This window comes from Beta vulgaris, chromosome 1 (genome assembly GCF_026745355.1).
Source record: "Beta vulgaris subsp. vulgaris cultivar EL10 chromosome 1, EL10.2, whole genome shotgun sequence".
Lineage (NCBI taxonomy): Eukaryota > Viridiplantae > Streptophyta > Magnoliopsida > Caryophyllales > Amaranthaceae > Beta > Beta vulgaris.
In genome coordinates, this window is record NC_079202.1 from 58,679,971 (window position 1) to 58,695,516 (window position 15,546).

The window sequence follows — 15,546 nt, forward strand, 5'->3', positions numbered from 1 at the left end:
ATTTCGGCCTCTTATGTGTCTACAAAGGCACAGTGAGCTGATATTTTTACTAAAGTTATTGGCAAGTCTCAGTTTGATTTTTTGTTGTCCAAGTTGGACATTGTGGAACCTACCCATGCTCCAGCTTCAAGAAGAGTGTTGGAGATAATATAGGACTCTTGTTAGAGATAGATTTTAGTTAGAATTTATTCTCCATGTTTAATTAGGTTTCCCTTTCCATATCGAATTCCTACAACTCTTGTATATATATGTTGTGATGGCGAAAAAGGCTTTGTCATTTATAATATTTTACAACTATTGTACACTAATTTATTATATACTTATCTTCTAGCAGCTGTGAAAAGATTAGCTAGAGATTTGTCCGCCTATAAATAGGTTAGCTCGTTGCTCAATATACCACAAAAGAAAAACAAGCGCATATAAACCTTCGACCAGAAGTCATGCCACCACTATTGTTTCCCTTACTTGTAATTCTATTTCTTACCCTAGTGTTTTTGCTTCTTACTAAGCACAGAAAAAATAATGAGCCTTTTCATCCTCCCCCTGGACCTAAAGGGATCCCCTTAATAGGAAACCTACACCAATTCAACGCCTTGAAACCTCACGTCTACTTAGCCGAGTTAGCCAAGACCTATGGCTCAATCTTAAGCTTGCGATTCGGACGCATACCAGTTGTTGTGGTTCAATCAGCCAAGCTAGCCAAAGAGGTTCTCCAAACACAGGACCTCAACTTTTCTAATAGACCACAATTTGTTGGATCCCAAAAGCTAAGCTATAATGGGTTAGACATAGCTTTTTCCCAATATAATGAGTATTTTAGAGAAGTAAAGAAGATTAGTGTAGTTCATCTCCTTAACTCCAAAAGAGTGGAGTCTTTTGCCCCTATTGGTCAAGAAGAAGTCTTAAGGATGATTAAAACTATATCATCATTGTCTTCTGCTTCAAAAATTGTTGACTTGAGTGAACTACTTACGGCATATTCAAGTTCGAATATATGCAGAATTGCATTTGGCAAGAGGTAAGACTAATAATTCTATTTGGTTACTCAGTATTACCTTGTCTATAGTCTATAGAGATAAGACTGAGTCGTGACTCGTGTCAAGTCTTCGTGTCTAAGGTTTGGCACAACACGACATGTTAGCCTCGCGTTGGACCCTATCGTGCCTCAAGCTAAAAGAGGTTTTCCCATGACTGTATGTCAATATGTCATGCCTTTAGTCGTATGATCATTTTCACTTCATGCGGTCTTACCGTATTGACTTGATTTCCTAATACACACAATATTATGTTGTGATTTGTTCTAGGTCCCATTATTCAGCTCAGTCTTATGAAAAGGCATTTTCTCATGTGTACTCAAACAGTCAATACTTATTTGAATTGAATGTTGTAATCAACTCAATCAACACTGCATCTCTTGATCAAAACTGCCTAATATAAATAATGTGTACTCATGTTTTTTAATGGAGTGCCACATGATTAAGGATACAATCTCAAATCTTGGTTATCATCCACAAATATATATTTGATAGTGTATAAGACTTTTTTTGGAATTTAACTATTAGCTTAAATTTTTAATGGAGTTCGTCATTTGATATGTTATCCGAGCCAGCATGACAAGAAGGCTACGGAATCCAATTTCATCAACCCTTCCTTTAATTTCTTAATGGAATAGTTAGCACCAGAGGCTTTAACCATTAGATTAAACTTTTGATTGAGTTTATCCTTTAACAATTTCTCGACTATATCTAACAGTCAAACTCTAGATTTATAGTTATCTTAGGGAAAGACATTCACGAAAGCATAAGGAATGGAATTTATGTTGGAAAAGTAAAAAAATTGTGTCATATGCTTTAACTTGCATTCCTGACTTTTCCAGATACGAGGAGGCTGAAGGGTCAAGGAGCAGATTTCATACCCTACTAAATGATGCACAAGCCATGTTCATAGCATCCTTCTATGCTGATTTTTTCCCTTTGGGTGGCTTCCTTGATAGGCTAAACGGAAACTTGTCGAGGCTTGAAAAAACGTTCAAGGATTTGGATGCATTTTATGAAGAAATCATCAGTGACCATCTTGATCCAAACAGGACCAAGTCTGAGCAAGAGGATATTATTGACGTTCTACTCAACCTAAGGAAAGAACGCTCTTTTGAGCTTACTTTGGACCACATCAAAGCATTGTTGATGGTAATTCTTAATTCTCATAATATATATCTTCTTTCCTTTGATAGTGCAAGTGCTTAGGTGCTTCCGAAGCCCTAGAAATATGTGCTCCCAAGCACATTTTTTCGAATATTTGTCACATATTTTTGCTCAAATGAACAAAATATAAAATGTGTAAAAATTTAAGAGGGAGCACTTAATTCTAGGTTCTCACATGAACACTATGAAGGTAGTTTTGCTATGGTCGCTAGCCAATTTGATAGAGAATATTCAGTATATATATATATATATATATATATATATATATATATATATATATATATATATATATATATATATATATATATATATATTCTCTACAATTCAAATAATAGGCTTTGATTAGGTTACACTGTTATACTTCCTCATTATTTTTAATTTCAACGTTTTCAATTTTAGAAAGTTACATATTACGTGTGACATTGGCATTTTTTGCAATATGGTCTCTCTTATTAGCACATGAGACTATGACAAACATTTTTTTTTTTATCTCTCCTCTCTTAAATTCTTGTGCAATACTTCGATATTATAACTAAAAAATGAAAGAAGTATGTACTTTATATATTTATTATTTCGGGAATATATTGTTTACGTTATTTTGACTTTTGCATTATTTATACATTACTTTTGGATTTTTCATATGAACCTTTTTTTAGCTTCTTGGTTTCAATGTATCATTTCCTTTATGAAAATGTTTTATCCTCACATTTAATTTGTTTAACATTTTAATCATCACACTTTTATGCAACAACCCTTAATATATGTGTCATTTAATTTGGATAGAACTATTAAAAAAAAGAAAAATTACTAATTTTGATGGATAATATTAGATGACTAACATAGATATAAGTATAATAATAATTCCTAATAAGATGACATAGATTCCTCTCAACATATATTCCTAAAATATCAATTATTCAATATTTTTAGATAATATATTAAAGAAATATATGTCAAATATTGTGCTGCCGAGATAAAAATCAAAATGATGCAAGTAAAAAAAAACATGAAGGAAGTATGTATATGATAAAATTGCATAAAATTCTAAAAGCTAGAATAAACATTCCTTCATTCTATGATAAACCGACAAAATTTTCATTTCCTTTTTAGATCGATTAGTAGATTAAAGCGTCATATTTTATTATATTATTGAATAAAATTATAAAGTGGGTATATTAAATGTACACGTAAATAAATCTGATAAGATGCCACATGATTTGATGATGTTTATTGTTATATATGGTGAGAATTATAGCTAAAATTTATGAAATTTGATTTTGGATAAAACAAGTGGAAACTTTATTATGAGAAGGACATTGATAACTATAATCTTGATAGTATACTCTTTTTTTTTCAGAATATTTTTATAGGAGGAACGGATACAAGTTCAGTGATGGTAGTTTGGGCAATGACGGAGCTAGTGAAGAACCCTCATGCAATGAAGAAAGTACAAGAGGAGATTAGGAATGGAATACAAAATAAGGATTTTGTAGAAAAACATGATCTTTCGAAGTTCAAATACTTTAAGGCAGTTGTGAAGGAAACATTTAGATTGCATCCTGCAGCTCCGTTACTAGTTTCACATGAAGCAGTAAAAAGGACCACAATCGATGGTTATGATATTCTACCTAAAACATTAGTTTATATCAATGTATGGGCTATTGGAAGAGACCCTAAATTATGGAAAGATCCAGAAAAGTTCATGCCTGAAAGGTTTTTTGAAACTTTGATAGATTTCAAGGGAAATGACTTCGAGCTACTTCCTTTTGGAGCTGGCAGAAGAATGTGCCCAGGGTTAAATCTTGGTATTGTTAACATGGAACTTGCACTTGCCAATTTGCTATACTCCTTTGATTGGGAAATACCCGATAATGGTTTAACAAAGGAAGATATTGACACCGATGTGCTCCCCGGTATAGTAATGCATAAGAAAAATCCACTTTGTCTTCTTGCAAAAGAAATTTAATCTCAAAGCACAACCACTTCTTCAAATTATAAAATTCTACAGATGCAACTGGTTTAGATGGGTGAAGCTGAGGTGAGATTGTAAATATTCACGTGATATGTTGTATGATAATGCGTCTATATATGTGTTTATGATAAATATAACTATAGGTAATATATATATGTATCAGCTTGTACCAAAAAAATAAAAATTGTATGTATCAACTCTAAATAAGTGGTACCACACTTAGCCTTGTTGCTTGTCAATAACTCTGTGATTGTGACAATTGTCGCCTTTGTCATGTCTCCTTTTCAATTTTTTGGTACAAGCTGTGGGGGGTCTAAAGTAGTGACTAATATCCATGCATGAAACTTGCGGAGTTCGGTATTTGCTTGTCGATAAGCGTACAATGTTGCCTGTCTATATAAATTAGTGGTACGAGTACGACTCTTGTCTTGTACGTGGCTCATCTTTGGACTTTATAACCTATAATAAATAATGAAAATGATATAATTTTTTCTAATTTCCGTTTCATAATTTGGCTCAATAATGGGAAATGCTCAATAATGTGGCTCAACGCCTCAACATATGAATATATACACACAATACATGTGTTTATGCACAAATAACCCCTTAATATACTCAAAAAAAGATGCTGCTCATCTTTCCCTTACTAGCAATCCTCTTCCTTACCATACTGTTTTTTCTTCGTCAAAATCACACCAAAAATGAACCATTTCATCCACCCCCTGGACCTAGAGGATTCCCGTTCATCGGAAACCTACACCAGCTCGACGCCTCGAAACCGCACGTCTACTTTGCCGAGCTAGCCAAGATCTACGGCCCAATATTGAGCTTGCGACTCGGACAAGTACCAGTTGTTGTGGTTCAGTCGGCCAAGCTAGCAAAGGAGGTCCTCAAAACACAGGACCTTAACTTTTGTAGTAGACCACCTTTGGTTGGTATGCAAAGGCTAAAAGTTATAATGGGTTAGACATAGCTTTTTCCCCATATAATGAGTATTTTAAAGAAATGAAGAAGATAAGTGTTGTTCATCTTTTTAGCACAAAGAGAGTGGAATTGTTTGCTCCAATTCGCCAAGAAGAAGTCTCAAGGATGGTAAAAAAGATCTCTTCCCTTTCTTGTGCTTCACAAATCGTAAACTTGAGTGAATTGATTGTGGGGTTTTCAAATTCTAATATATGCAGGATTACTTTTGGCAAGAGGTATTCACTACTCCCTCTTTTTTTTTCATTAATCCACACACTATCTACAGTCTCCAGTACAGTGTTATCTAATTTGCTAAAGTGGCTCAAACCTCTCTTTTCGCTCCAAAACTCTAATTGTCAAATACTCCCTTGTCTTTTTTCTTTCTCAAAAGATGGGGTCAAAGGTTAGAATTAAGTTGCGACTTAAAGCTAAGGTTGAACATTCTATATATCTAAAGATGGAAGAAGTATTTCGTTAAATTTGTTTTAGTTTCCATCGAAGATAGTTAAATCAAGAAGATTGTTGTTTAGGTATGCGGATGATGACGGACCAAGGAGCAGATTGCATAGTCTACTACATGAAGCAGAAGCCATGTTCACAAGCTTCTTCTTTACTGATTATTTTCCATCTATTGGCTGGTTTGATAAGCTAACTGGACAGTTCTCTAGACTTGAAAGGACTTTTAAGGAATTGGATGCTATTTTTGAAGAAATCATCAATGACCATCTTGATCCTAACAAGTCTAAATCGGACAGGGAGGATATCATTGACGTTCTACTCAAGCTTAAACAACAGCCATCTTCTGACCTTACTTTGGAGCACATCAAAGCTGTTTTGATGGTATTGATTCTCATCCACCAATAATAGCATTTACTATTTTTTTTTTGGTTTCAGTCACGATTGAACATTGATTCTTTCTATGTTTTTTAAAGGAAAATATTTTCAATTTTCATGAATTTTCAAACACAAATTATTGGAAAAGACGGTGTCAGGTTAGTATTAACGTGAGACCAGCTAATATCATGCACTACCATCACGTACGTGCACCAAACCATGTATCTTGGCTGGAATGCAGTCTTTTCAAACATTTGAAGCTTTCGACTAACGTCTTTTGTCGCGTCTTCTTCGATCTTGATCATGAGAATTTGATGATGCTTAGTTTAGTTTAGTTTAGTTTCTCCTGGTTAAACAACAACATTGTTGCATCAAAGTCAAGTAAGTGTATTATTAATTCTGAAAGCTCATTGTTTCCCTCTATCAATGGGTCGAAACTCTATTGTATCTATTGTTATGAGTTATGGTTTTCAGGTACTTAGTTATTGTTTTCGTCATAATATATATTTTGTGTAAGTAGTTATGGTTCTGGGTAAATAGTTATATTTGTCAGGTTAATAGTTATGTTTTTAGTTATTAGTATTTGTTTAAACATTATTAGTTATGGTTTTCATGTTATTACTTAGAGTTATGGTTCTGGGTAACTAGTTATATTTTTAAGGTTAATAGTTATAGTTTTTAGTTATCAGTAATTGTTTACACGCTATTAATTATAGCTTTCATATTATTAATTATAGTTTTCGATATATAACATGGTCCTGGGTGGATACTAAATAGTTATGGTTTACTTGTTATTTGTTATAGTTTTCGAGTTAATAGATATATCGCTTTGGATTATTAGTTATACGTTTAGATAAAAAGTTATTGTTTTGGATTATGATTATGGTGGTTTGGTCGATGTTAACTTTTTGGGTTCATTATTATGGTTTATTGGTTAATATATAGTTATGAGTTTTAATTTATTAGTTAACATAATTTCATTAAAAGTTATTACGTAAAAATAGATGCACCTTTTTTGTAATTAGATGACATTTTTGATAGTTTAGTCAAATTGCACTGCTAAATCATAATCAAGCGCGTGTGAATTATCACGTCTCACGTTAGTCTTAATGTGAGATGGTCTCTTTAGAGACTTTTCAGTTGTGAGATGGTTAATTTATTTTATTTTTATGAGCGGTTGTACCTGAAAATTTTCGAAGAGGGAAGATATGAAGGATAAAGTTGGAATTCAATATCAAATTTTTAAAGGTACTAATATAAATATGGTATTTTAGTCAAATTTCAATCCTAAAATAAGTCTACGGACTTGTTTGGCTAGAAAAAAAATCATCGTAATGTCTATTTCCTAGGAAGTACAAGACGTGCTTGTTATTTGATTGACAAATAGTTTATAAAATAAGGGAAGTAGAACTTTCATGGACTTCTACTTCCTACAAAATGGGAGAAGTAGCTAGCTTGCTTACTTCCACTTTGTAAGTAGAAATTCATGATAAGCTCTACTCCCCTTATGTTCCAATTCCCATGAATTAAATGAAGGAACTTATTTCATGTGTATTCAAAATTTATGGGATTTTTTACTTCCTACGGATATGAAAGAGTATTGCATATAATAGCCATGCACTAAATATATGGTCCATGCAATTTGTAACATCACGTTGTTTGTTTTCACGGCTAATTTGAATATTTTCAGTTACCTATTATTTTGAAAATATACATACACCATGAAGAATTTAGCAAGTTTCGAATATTATGTATTAGTGAATAATTATGTCCAAGCTAAGTTTACTAATTCTGATCATTAAGAGAGACCAAAACCAAAAGTTGTTTTTTACACTTTTTTACAGGATATATTTCTTGCTGGAACAGAAAGAAGTTCAGCAATGGTGGTTTGGGCAATGACAGAGCTAATGAAGCACCCGATCATTATGAAAAGAGTACAAGATGAGATTAGAAATGCTGTACAAAACAAGGAATACATCAGTAACAATGATCTTAAGGAGCTTGAATACTTCAAAGCAGTGGTGAAGGAAACCTTTAGGCTACACCCTGCAACTCCATTATTAATTGTGCACGAAACAATCCATAAAAGTACCATTGAAGGGTATGATATTTTACCCAAAACGTTAGTGTATGTGAACGCATGGAGTATTGGAAGAGATTCTGTATCTTGGAAAGACCCAGAAAAATTCATGCCAGAAAGGTTTTTGGAAAGTTCAATAGATTTTAAAGGGTGTGATTTCGAGCTAATTCCGTTTGGAGCTGGAAGAAGGATATGCCCGGGCATACATCTTGGGCTTGCGAACATGGAGCTCGCACTTGCCAATCTGTTGCATTTTTTTGACTGGGAATTGCCTTGTGATTTAAAAATGGAGGATATCGACACTGATGTGCTTCCTGGCATTGTTATGCATAAGAAAAATCCACTATGCCTTGTGGCAATACAAAAGTTTTAAAAACTCAAACTTTCTCTCAATGCAGTAGCTTTTTGTTCTACTGCTCTCTTTATTTCAATATCAAACTTTTCTTATGTGTGTTTGTTATAAAAACGGCGCAGCCTACTTCTTAGGAATAAATACTAGGAAAGAAAAGAATGATCTAGGTCGTTGTGTCCACAACAGACAATCCTCAGCCCACCAAATCAACCTAGAAATACTACAACCAAAAGTTATACACATAGCCTAGGAATGTTGATGTGTACATCAATTCACAACATTATATGAAAAATTAATTCAAAGAATAGGTATTCTCAATACCCTCCCCTAAAGTTGGAGCACAAGGGATGACAATGCCCAACTTGAAAGATAAATGGTTGTGTTGCTACTCACTAAGAGACTTAGTCATAAGATTAGCTAGTTAAAGGAATGATTTGGTGTGGAGTACATTCAAGAAACCACTATGAATATAATGACATACTAATTTTAGATCGATGCTTGGTTCTCTCATGAAAAATGGGATTGTGAGCCAAGTGATTTGCTGACTTGTTGTCACAATACAGATTAATTGGCTTGGGAATGTTGAAGCCGAGATCTTCAAGGATGCCATCAATACAAACTCTTTCACTTGTAGTTTAGGACATACACTTGTACTCTGCCTCTGTGGAGGATTTAGAGAAAGTCTTCTGCTTCTTGGTTTTGCAAGAGACAACAAATTAAAGTCTCCTAAAAACACACAATATCCAGTTAGGGAACGAGCACTAAAGGCACAACTATCCAAGTCAACATCACAAAAGGTTGTGAGAGTGAGGTTGGAATCACTAGGATAGTAAAGTCCCCAGTTAATGATGCTAGCTAAATATTTAATTACATGGATAGCAACTTGTAGATGTGGCTTTCTTGGTGCACTCATGAATTGACTGAGTTGTTGGACACTATATGATATACCAGGTCTGGTGAGATTCAGATAGAGTAGCTTGCCCATTATCCACACACTATCTACAAAACTATTCTCATATTCAATTTTGACCATTATTTATAAGTTATACGATAAGTCGATAACTAAAGAAAATCATACTTTCATCTAAATATATAATTTAGTTTTATAATGCTCCATTTATATTCAATGGTCAATATTTTTCTTTGACAATAACAGAGGTCAAATTGTATAGCTTTTAAATAAAATACAGGTAATGTATGGTTCTTTAAACTACAATTAAAAATGATAAACTTGAAAGCTTCAAATATGAGATTAGAATAAAAAGTTATGAACTTTAGTTACCTAGGAGGAGGTGGAGGAGGAATGTAGTGGTGTAAGACGGGTGGAGGCGCACAGCTGGTGGTGCAGCAGGGGTGGTAGAGCGGTGGAGAAACATTGGAGGAAGGATAAAGTGTGCAGCAGCACGTACACGAAGGAACCAGGTGGTGGTGGGGTTTGTTGGCGGTGGAAGCAATAAGTGGCGGTCAGTTTGGTTGGCGGTGGGTTTCGGTGGTGGAGTAGCAGCACAACCCAGTGGTAGAACCCTAGTTGAAGCGCAAGAAGGCAAGAGGAAGGAGGGAGAAATGAAATGAGTAAGCTAAGGAAGGAAAAACGCGGATTTACTTAGGAGATGAAATAAGGAATAATTGTCGCCAAAAAAAAAAAAAAGAAATAAGGAATAATTGATCCGGATCAGTTAACAAAAAACCAGATCCGTTTTCTGGTAACTAATCTAGTTCATTATAGGACCTAATCGGTTAATAATCCCAGCTTTAATTTGGCTGAAAAATTCTCATGCTTTATGGATCCGGGTTTTTTTAAGAACGGATATGTTGTGTTGTGTTGTGTTATATAACGTTTTCCACTATTGTTTTTTGTGTAAGTTGAATATGAAGCTAGTATTTTATTAACCTAATTTTGAATTAATTCAATTAGTTATTGTTGAATAAAATTGATGTTGACTATTTAACTAATCTCAACAAATCAAAATTAACATGTGAAATTTTTAATCAAATCAAGTCTTTTCTAATATTCTAAATCATTACCTAGGTCTAGGGATGTCAATCTAGGTTAGCAGGTGGGTCTGTATTGGCCCGAGTTGGATTGGATGTGTTTGGGTCAAATCGTACCTAATCAAACCTTTTCTCGGATCGGGTGTGGGTTGGGTCGGAACCACTTAGGTCGGATCCAGCCTAACCAACGTATCGCGTGCAGGTTGGGTATGGGTCGGACCATTCAGCTCGACTCTAAATGGCTTTGTGCGGATCAAGTTTGATTCTGATGGACTTGGGTCGGCTCGCGGTGTGTTTGGATGAACTTGGGTTAGCTCAAGTTAGATTCAGGTGGAGTTGAAATGGTCCATTATAAGTTTAAGTTCGTTCAATTCTAGTCATTATCGATATCGATCGAAGTATGGATCGGCGCACGCATATCTGTGTGCGCGAATAATGCGAGAAATACATAAATAATGAACAAGTTAATAAACTTGATCATCAATGTTAAATAAAATCATATCATCAAATATATCCACATATTTTATTAGTAACAATATTTTAATATCTTATATAGAAATATTTATAATAACCTGAACTAAAGTTATGATTAAAACATATTTGATTGATAATATCGGGTCGGTAATATTTTAGGTTGACATGGATCGGGTTACAATGGGTTAGGTCTAAATGTGTTTTCTTGGGTCTACTTGCGTTCGGGTAGACTCCGATCGGATGCAAATCGGGTTCAGATTTTGGTTTTCGGATCAGGTTGGACTCGGACTAAGTTTGTGTAACGCCCCGACTCCTAAGCATCATTAATTCATTAATTAGCTCTTACTTAGCAGCGGAAGACTTAACTTAGTCGGTGCGTTACTGCCGTACTTTCCTTTTGGAAAATACAAGGCAACATCAGTTCGTTAAAGAACATAACTTTATAAATATTAAGCTTCATAACTAACTTAGAAATGCATAAATAGCTAGGTGAAACATAATTAAGGTTCATAAACTAATGTTCTCAAGCTTATAATACATATTAATAAGAGTCTGCATAATTTAAGTAGTAATTATTCCTCACTGCTATGCCATTCCGTCATCCCCGTCATTACCTAAAACAGAAAAGCAAAACGTCATGAGCCGAGGCCCAGTAACATACTACTCTAACATCGTAAATTCATTTCAATTCATTTTATTTGCAAACAGGGAGGAGAGAGAAAGAGTAAAAACATTTCATAAACATTTTATGTAATCATAAATTCATTATTATCTTCATATCATAATCATCATTATAATTATCTTATTGGTAACTTGGCGAGTATAACATACAGGGACATCTCCCATCATCATCATCATCATAATCATAGGGCAATAGCCACCAGGGACATCGTCCCTAACCAGAAGGTGGCATAAAGCCATGCATAGTGCGGTGCCACCAGGGACAATTGTCCCTAACCAGAAGGTGGCGTTTCCGCCATAGAATAGAACGGTCCGTGCACGACCAACATAACATCGTACTGCCAAGAACCATCTTTCACTTTTGTTTATCATGTTCCATTTCTTTTTATTTATACATTATACTTCACAATCATCATGAAATCATATTCTTTAATCTTTCGAAAGTCATAATAAATACGTAACGTCATGAAATATCATGTTTATAAAAAGTATTTCATATCCCGCAATCCATAAAAGCATACATTTAACATAAACATTATAAATATCAACATAAAACAGATATTTAGAAAGGGAATGCGGGTGTTACAGTAGACGTTACCTCAAATCCTGCTTAGTAACTTTGATAGTCGGGGGAGGCTTGCAATATCCCTTTTTCCTTAATCTAACCCATAATTGATAACGAGACGATTAAAATTATAACCTTTCCTCATTTGTTATTACTATTGTTACAAAGTTGGCTCGTTAACCATATTAATTGCGAGACTACGTATAATCACTTATCTATTAAACTTTATAAACACCGTCTTATTACTTAACTAATTATCGTCATTAACTTTTATAAAATTAACACTTGTCATATGTAAATATTAATAAATTGAGGTTAATAATATTGACTTAATAAAATATAGGGTAGGACTACTTAGTATTAAATTTGCTCAACTTTAAGTCATATTTCTTGGAGAAAAAAATAGTATACTTATTTTTAATATAATAGATAGTTATAACTTATAAGTTATACCTCCAATCTCATTAGTCTAAATAGCAACAGTAAAGTTATAACTCGTATATTGCTTGAGTCCAAATATTGTAATTGATAAAATACTAATGAGTTACCTTAGGCCCAAAATATAAAAATAAAAGGAAGTAAAAACAGCATACCTATAAGTCTATAACGTGGGAACAGGGAAGGGAGGAACGTTAGAGCTTGTCGCCTGAAACGGCTACCGCGCAGCACCTGGGCCTCGGTGGTTCGCCGGAGTGACGAAGGGGGTTCGCGGAGAGAGAGGGTGCTGCGAGAGAAAGAAAGGTGGCTGGGCTAGCGGAGGGGTTGTTGCGGCGTGGTTGTAGCGTGGCTGCGTCGCCGGAAATGTGCTGCGGTGGCAGCAACGACAGAGAAAGGAAAGGTACAGCGTGAGGTGAGCGAGAGAGGAAGGTGTGAGCGAGGGTGGTCGTTGGTGGTGCGTCGGAGCGCGCCCAAAAACAGAGGAGGAAGCAGTGGTATTTTTTTTTTTTTTGTGGTATATTTTTGGCTAATATTATCTAAACTTTCTGATTTTTGGTTTTATTTTGTGTTGGCAAAACTTGGGAATCAATTGGTATTTATAGAGCTTGTTGGAGGTTGCCATTGCCTTGCTGTTCAGTTTATAATTCAAAGCTTATGAACTTTGGTCAAGTTACATTAATGGAGGAAGATTGAGAATTCAAACTTTGAGGCTTCTTCCAGATTTTGTGAGATATTGTGGCAAGCTTTATTGACTAATGAAGAAGATTTCTGACATGAGCGTTGTAGAATTGAATTGAAGTGTTTGATTTCATGTGTGAACACTTCAAAAAAATTGCCAGAGAAAGAAAATGGAGGAAGGAAGAAGATGGGCTAGAGTTAGACTCATAGGGGATTTTTGTAATTTCTATTTTTACTTAAGTATATACTTGTTTTATTGTCCACAAGTTAGATTTAAACAAAGGAAACTTAAAATAGCTTATTATGCATTTTAATATCTATAAATCTTGTTTTTGTTAGTTTGAAAAATTTATAATTAATCCGACAATTAGTATTACTTAAATACGGGATATTACATCCTCACCCCCTTAGAAAAAGTTTCGTCCTCGAAACTTACTAAAAATAAGGTCATGCAGTGCATATCAAAAATCATTATGAAAGTAAAACATATTCATACTTTAGATAACATATGCAGATCGACATGATAAACATACATAATAATCTAAGCAAATAGATGAGGGTATTTCGCTTTTATTTGATCTTCAACTTCCCAAGTTGCTTCAGTCGACGAATGGTTGGCCCATAAAACCTTTATCATGGGAATTACTTTGTTTCTGAGCTGCTTTTCCTTACGGTCAAGAATTTCAATCGGTTTTTCTTCGTAAGTCAAGTCGTTTCTCAGTTGTAAAGGTCATGCCTAATCACATGGCTTGGATCAGGTATGTACTTTCTTAACATCGATATATGGAAGACATTATGCACCTTATCTAGGTCTGTCGGTAGCGCCAGTCGATAAGCCACGTCATTCACTCGCTCGAGAATCTCATATGGGCCGATATACCTTGGACTAAGCTTACCAGATTGACCAAATCGCATGACACCTTTAGTAGGTGAGACTTTCAGAAAAACATGATCACCCACTATAACTCTAGTGGTCTCCTTCGTCGGTCTGCATAGCTCTTCTGTCGATTCTGCGCAGTCTTGATCCTGGTCTGAATTAATCGTACTTTTTCTGTCGTTTCTTGTATCAAGTCGGGTCCGATCATTCGAGCTTCATCAATATCACTCCAACAAAGGGGTGTTCTACATCTTCTTCCATAGAGTGCTTCATAAGGGGCCATTTTGATGCTAGCTTGGTAGCTGTTATTGTAAGAAAATTCTACCAGTGGCAAGTACTTCTCCCAACTTCCTTGAAAATCTAACATGCATGCTCTTAACATATCTTCCAGGGTCTGTATCGTCCGTTCCGTCTGACCATCAGTTGCTGGGTGGAAGGCTGTACTGAAGTCGAGTCTAGTGCCAAGAGCTTTTTGCAATTCTTTCCAAAACTTTGCCTGGAATCTTGAGTCTCGATCAGATACGATTGAACTCGGAACTCCATGTAGCCTGACAATTGTGTTCATATACAACTCAGCTAGCTTGTCTAAGCTCCAATTATTTCTTATAGCTAAGAAATGCGCGGATTTCGTCAATCTATCCACAATCACCCAGATAGAGTTCATGCCTCGAGTTGACGGTGGTAGTCCCATTATGAAATCCATGGATCGAATCCCACTTCCAAGTAGGGACACTCAAAGGTTGTAGGAGCCCTGCAGGTCTTTGGTGCTCTATCTTGACCTTTTGACAAGTCAAGCATCTTGCCACAAATTCAGCGACTTCTTGCTTCATGTTGCTCCACCAGAATGTCTGTTTCAAATCTTTGTATAACTTGTTTCCTCCGGGTGGATTGAGAAAGGACTATTATGAGCTTCTTCTAAAATCCTCTTCTTTAATGTCTCCTTATTGGGGACACATAACCTTCCTTGAAATCTCAAAGTACCATCCTCTTGGATCACAAATCCTGGCGACTTTCCTCTTTTCACATCATTCTTTATTTTCTCTAACTCTGGTCTTCACCTTGTGCCTCCTTTATGTCTCGCCAACAAGTTGGCCTTAACTCCAATGCATTCAAGTATGCACCTTCTTTTCTCTGAATGATCTCTACTTTCATTTTCCAAAGATCATCTTTATAGCTTTTGGTAGGGTCAAGGTTGTTTTAGGTGAGCTTTTCGACTTAGGGCATCAGCTACAACATTTGCTTTTCCAGGATGATATTGAATGTCAAGGTCGTAGTCTTTTAGGAGTTCTAGCCACCTACGTTGTCTTAAGTTCAACTCTTTTTGGGTAAAGATGTATTTGAGGCTTTTATGGTCGGTAAAGATTTTGCACGGAACACCATACAAATAGTGTCGCCAGATTTTCAGGGCAAATACGACAGCGGCTAGTTCAAGATCATGG

The 15,546-nt window shown here is 35.2% G+C and overlaps 1 protein-coding gene and 1 pseudogene across 2 annotated transcripts; both read left to right on the top strand.

Moving 5' to 3' along the window:
* The first annotated feature begins 377 nt into the window (after positions 1-377).
* On the top strand, positions 378-4,432 carry LOC104887880 (6,7,8-trihydroxycoumarin synthase). 2 transcript variants are annotated; one of them, XM_010672650.4, is made up of 3 exons: positions 378-1,018; positions 1,877-2,186; positions 3,559-4,432. In XM_010672650.4, the coding sequence occupies exons 1-3, from the start codon at positions 441-443 to the stop codon at positions 4,165-4,167; spliced, it is 1,497 nt and encodes a 498-aa protein (XP_010670952.1). In that variant the 5' UTR covers positions 378-440; the 3' UTR covers positions 4,168-4,432. The 2 variants fall into 2 exon arrangements, with proteins under 2 accessions (XP_010670952.1, XP_048494564.1); XM_048638607.2 differs by having other exon boundaries at positions 1,994-2,186.
* A 124-nt stretch (positions 4,433-4,556) lies between these two features.
* LOC104887871 (5-OH-xanthotoxin synthase-like) lies at positions 4,557-8,497 on the top strand (annotated as a pseudogene).
* Positions 8,498-15,546: the final 7,049 nt, after the last annotated feature.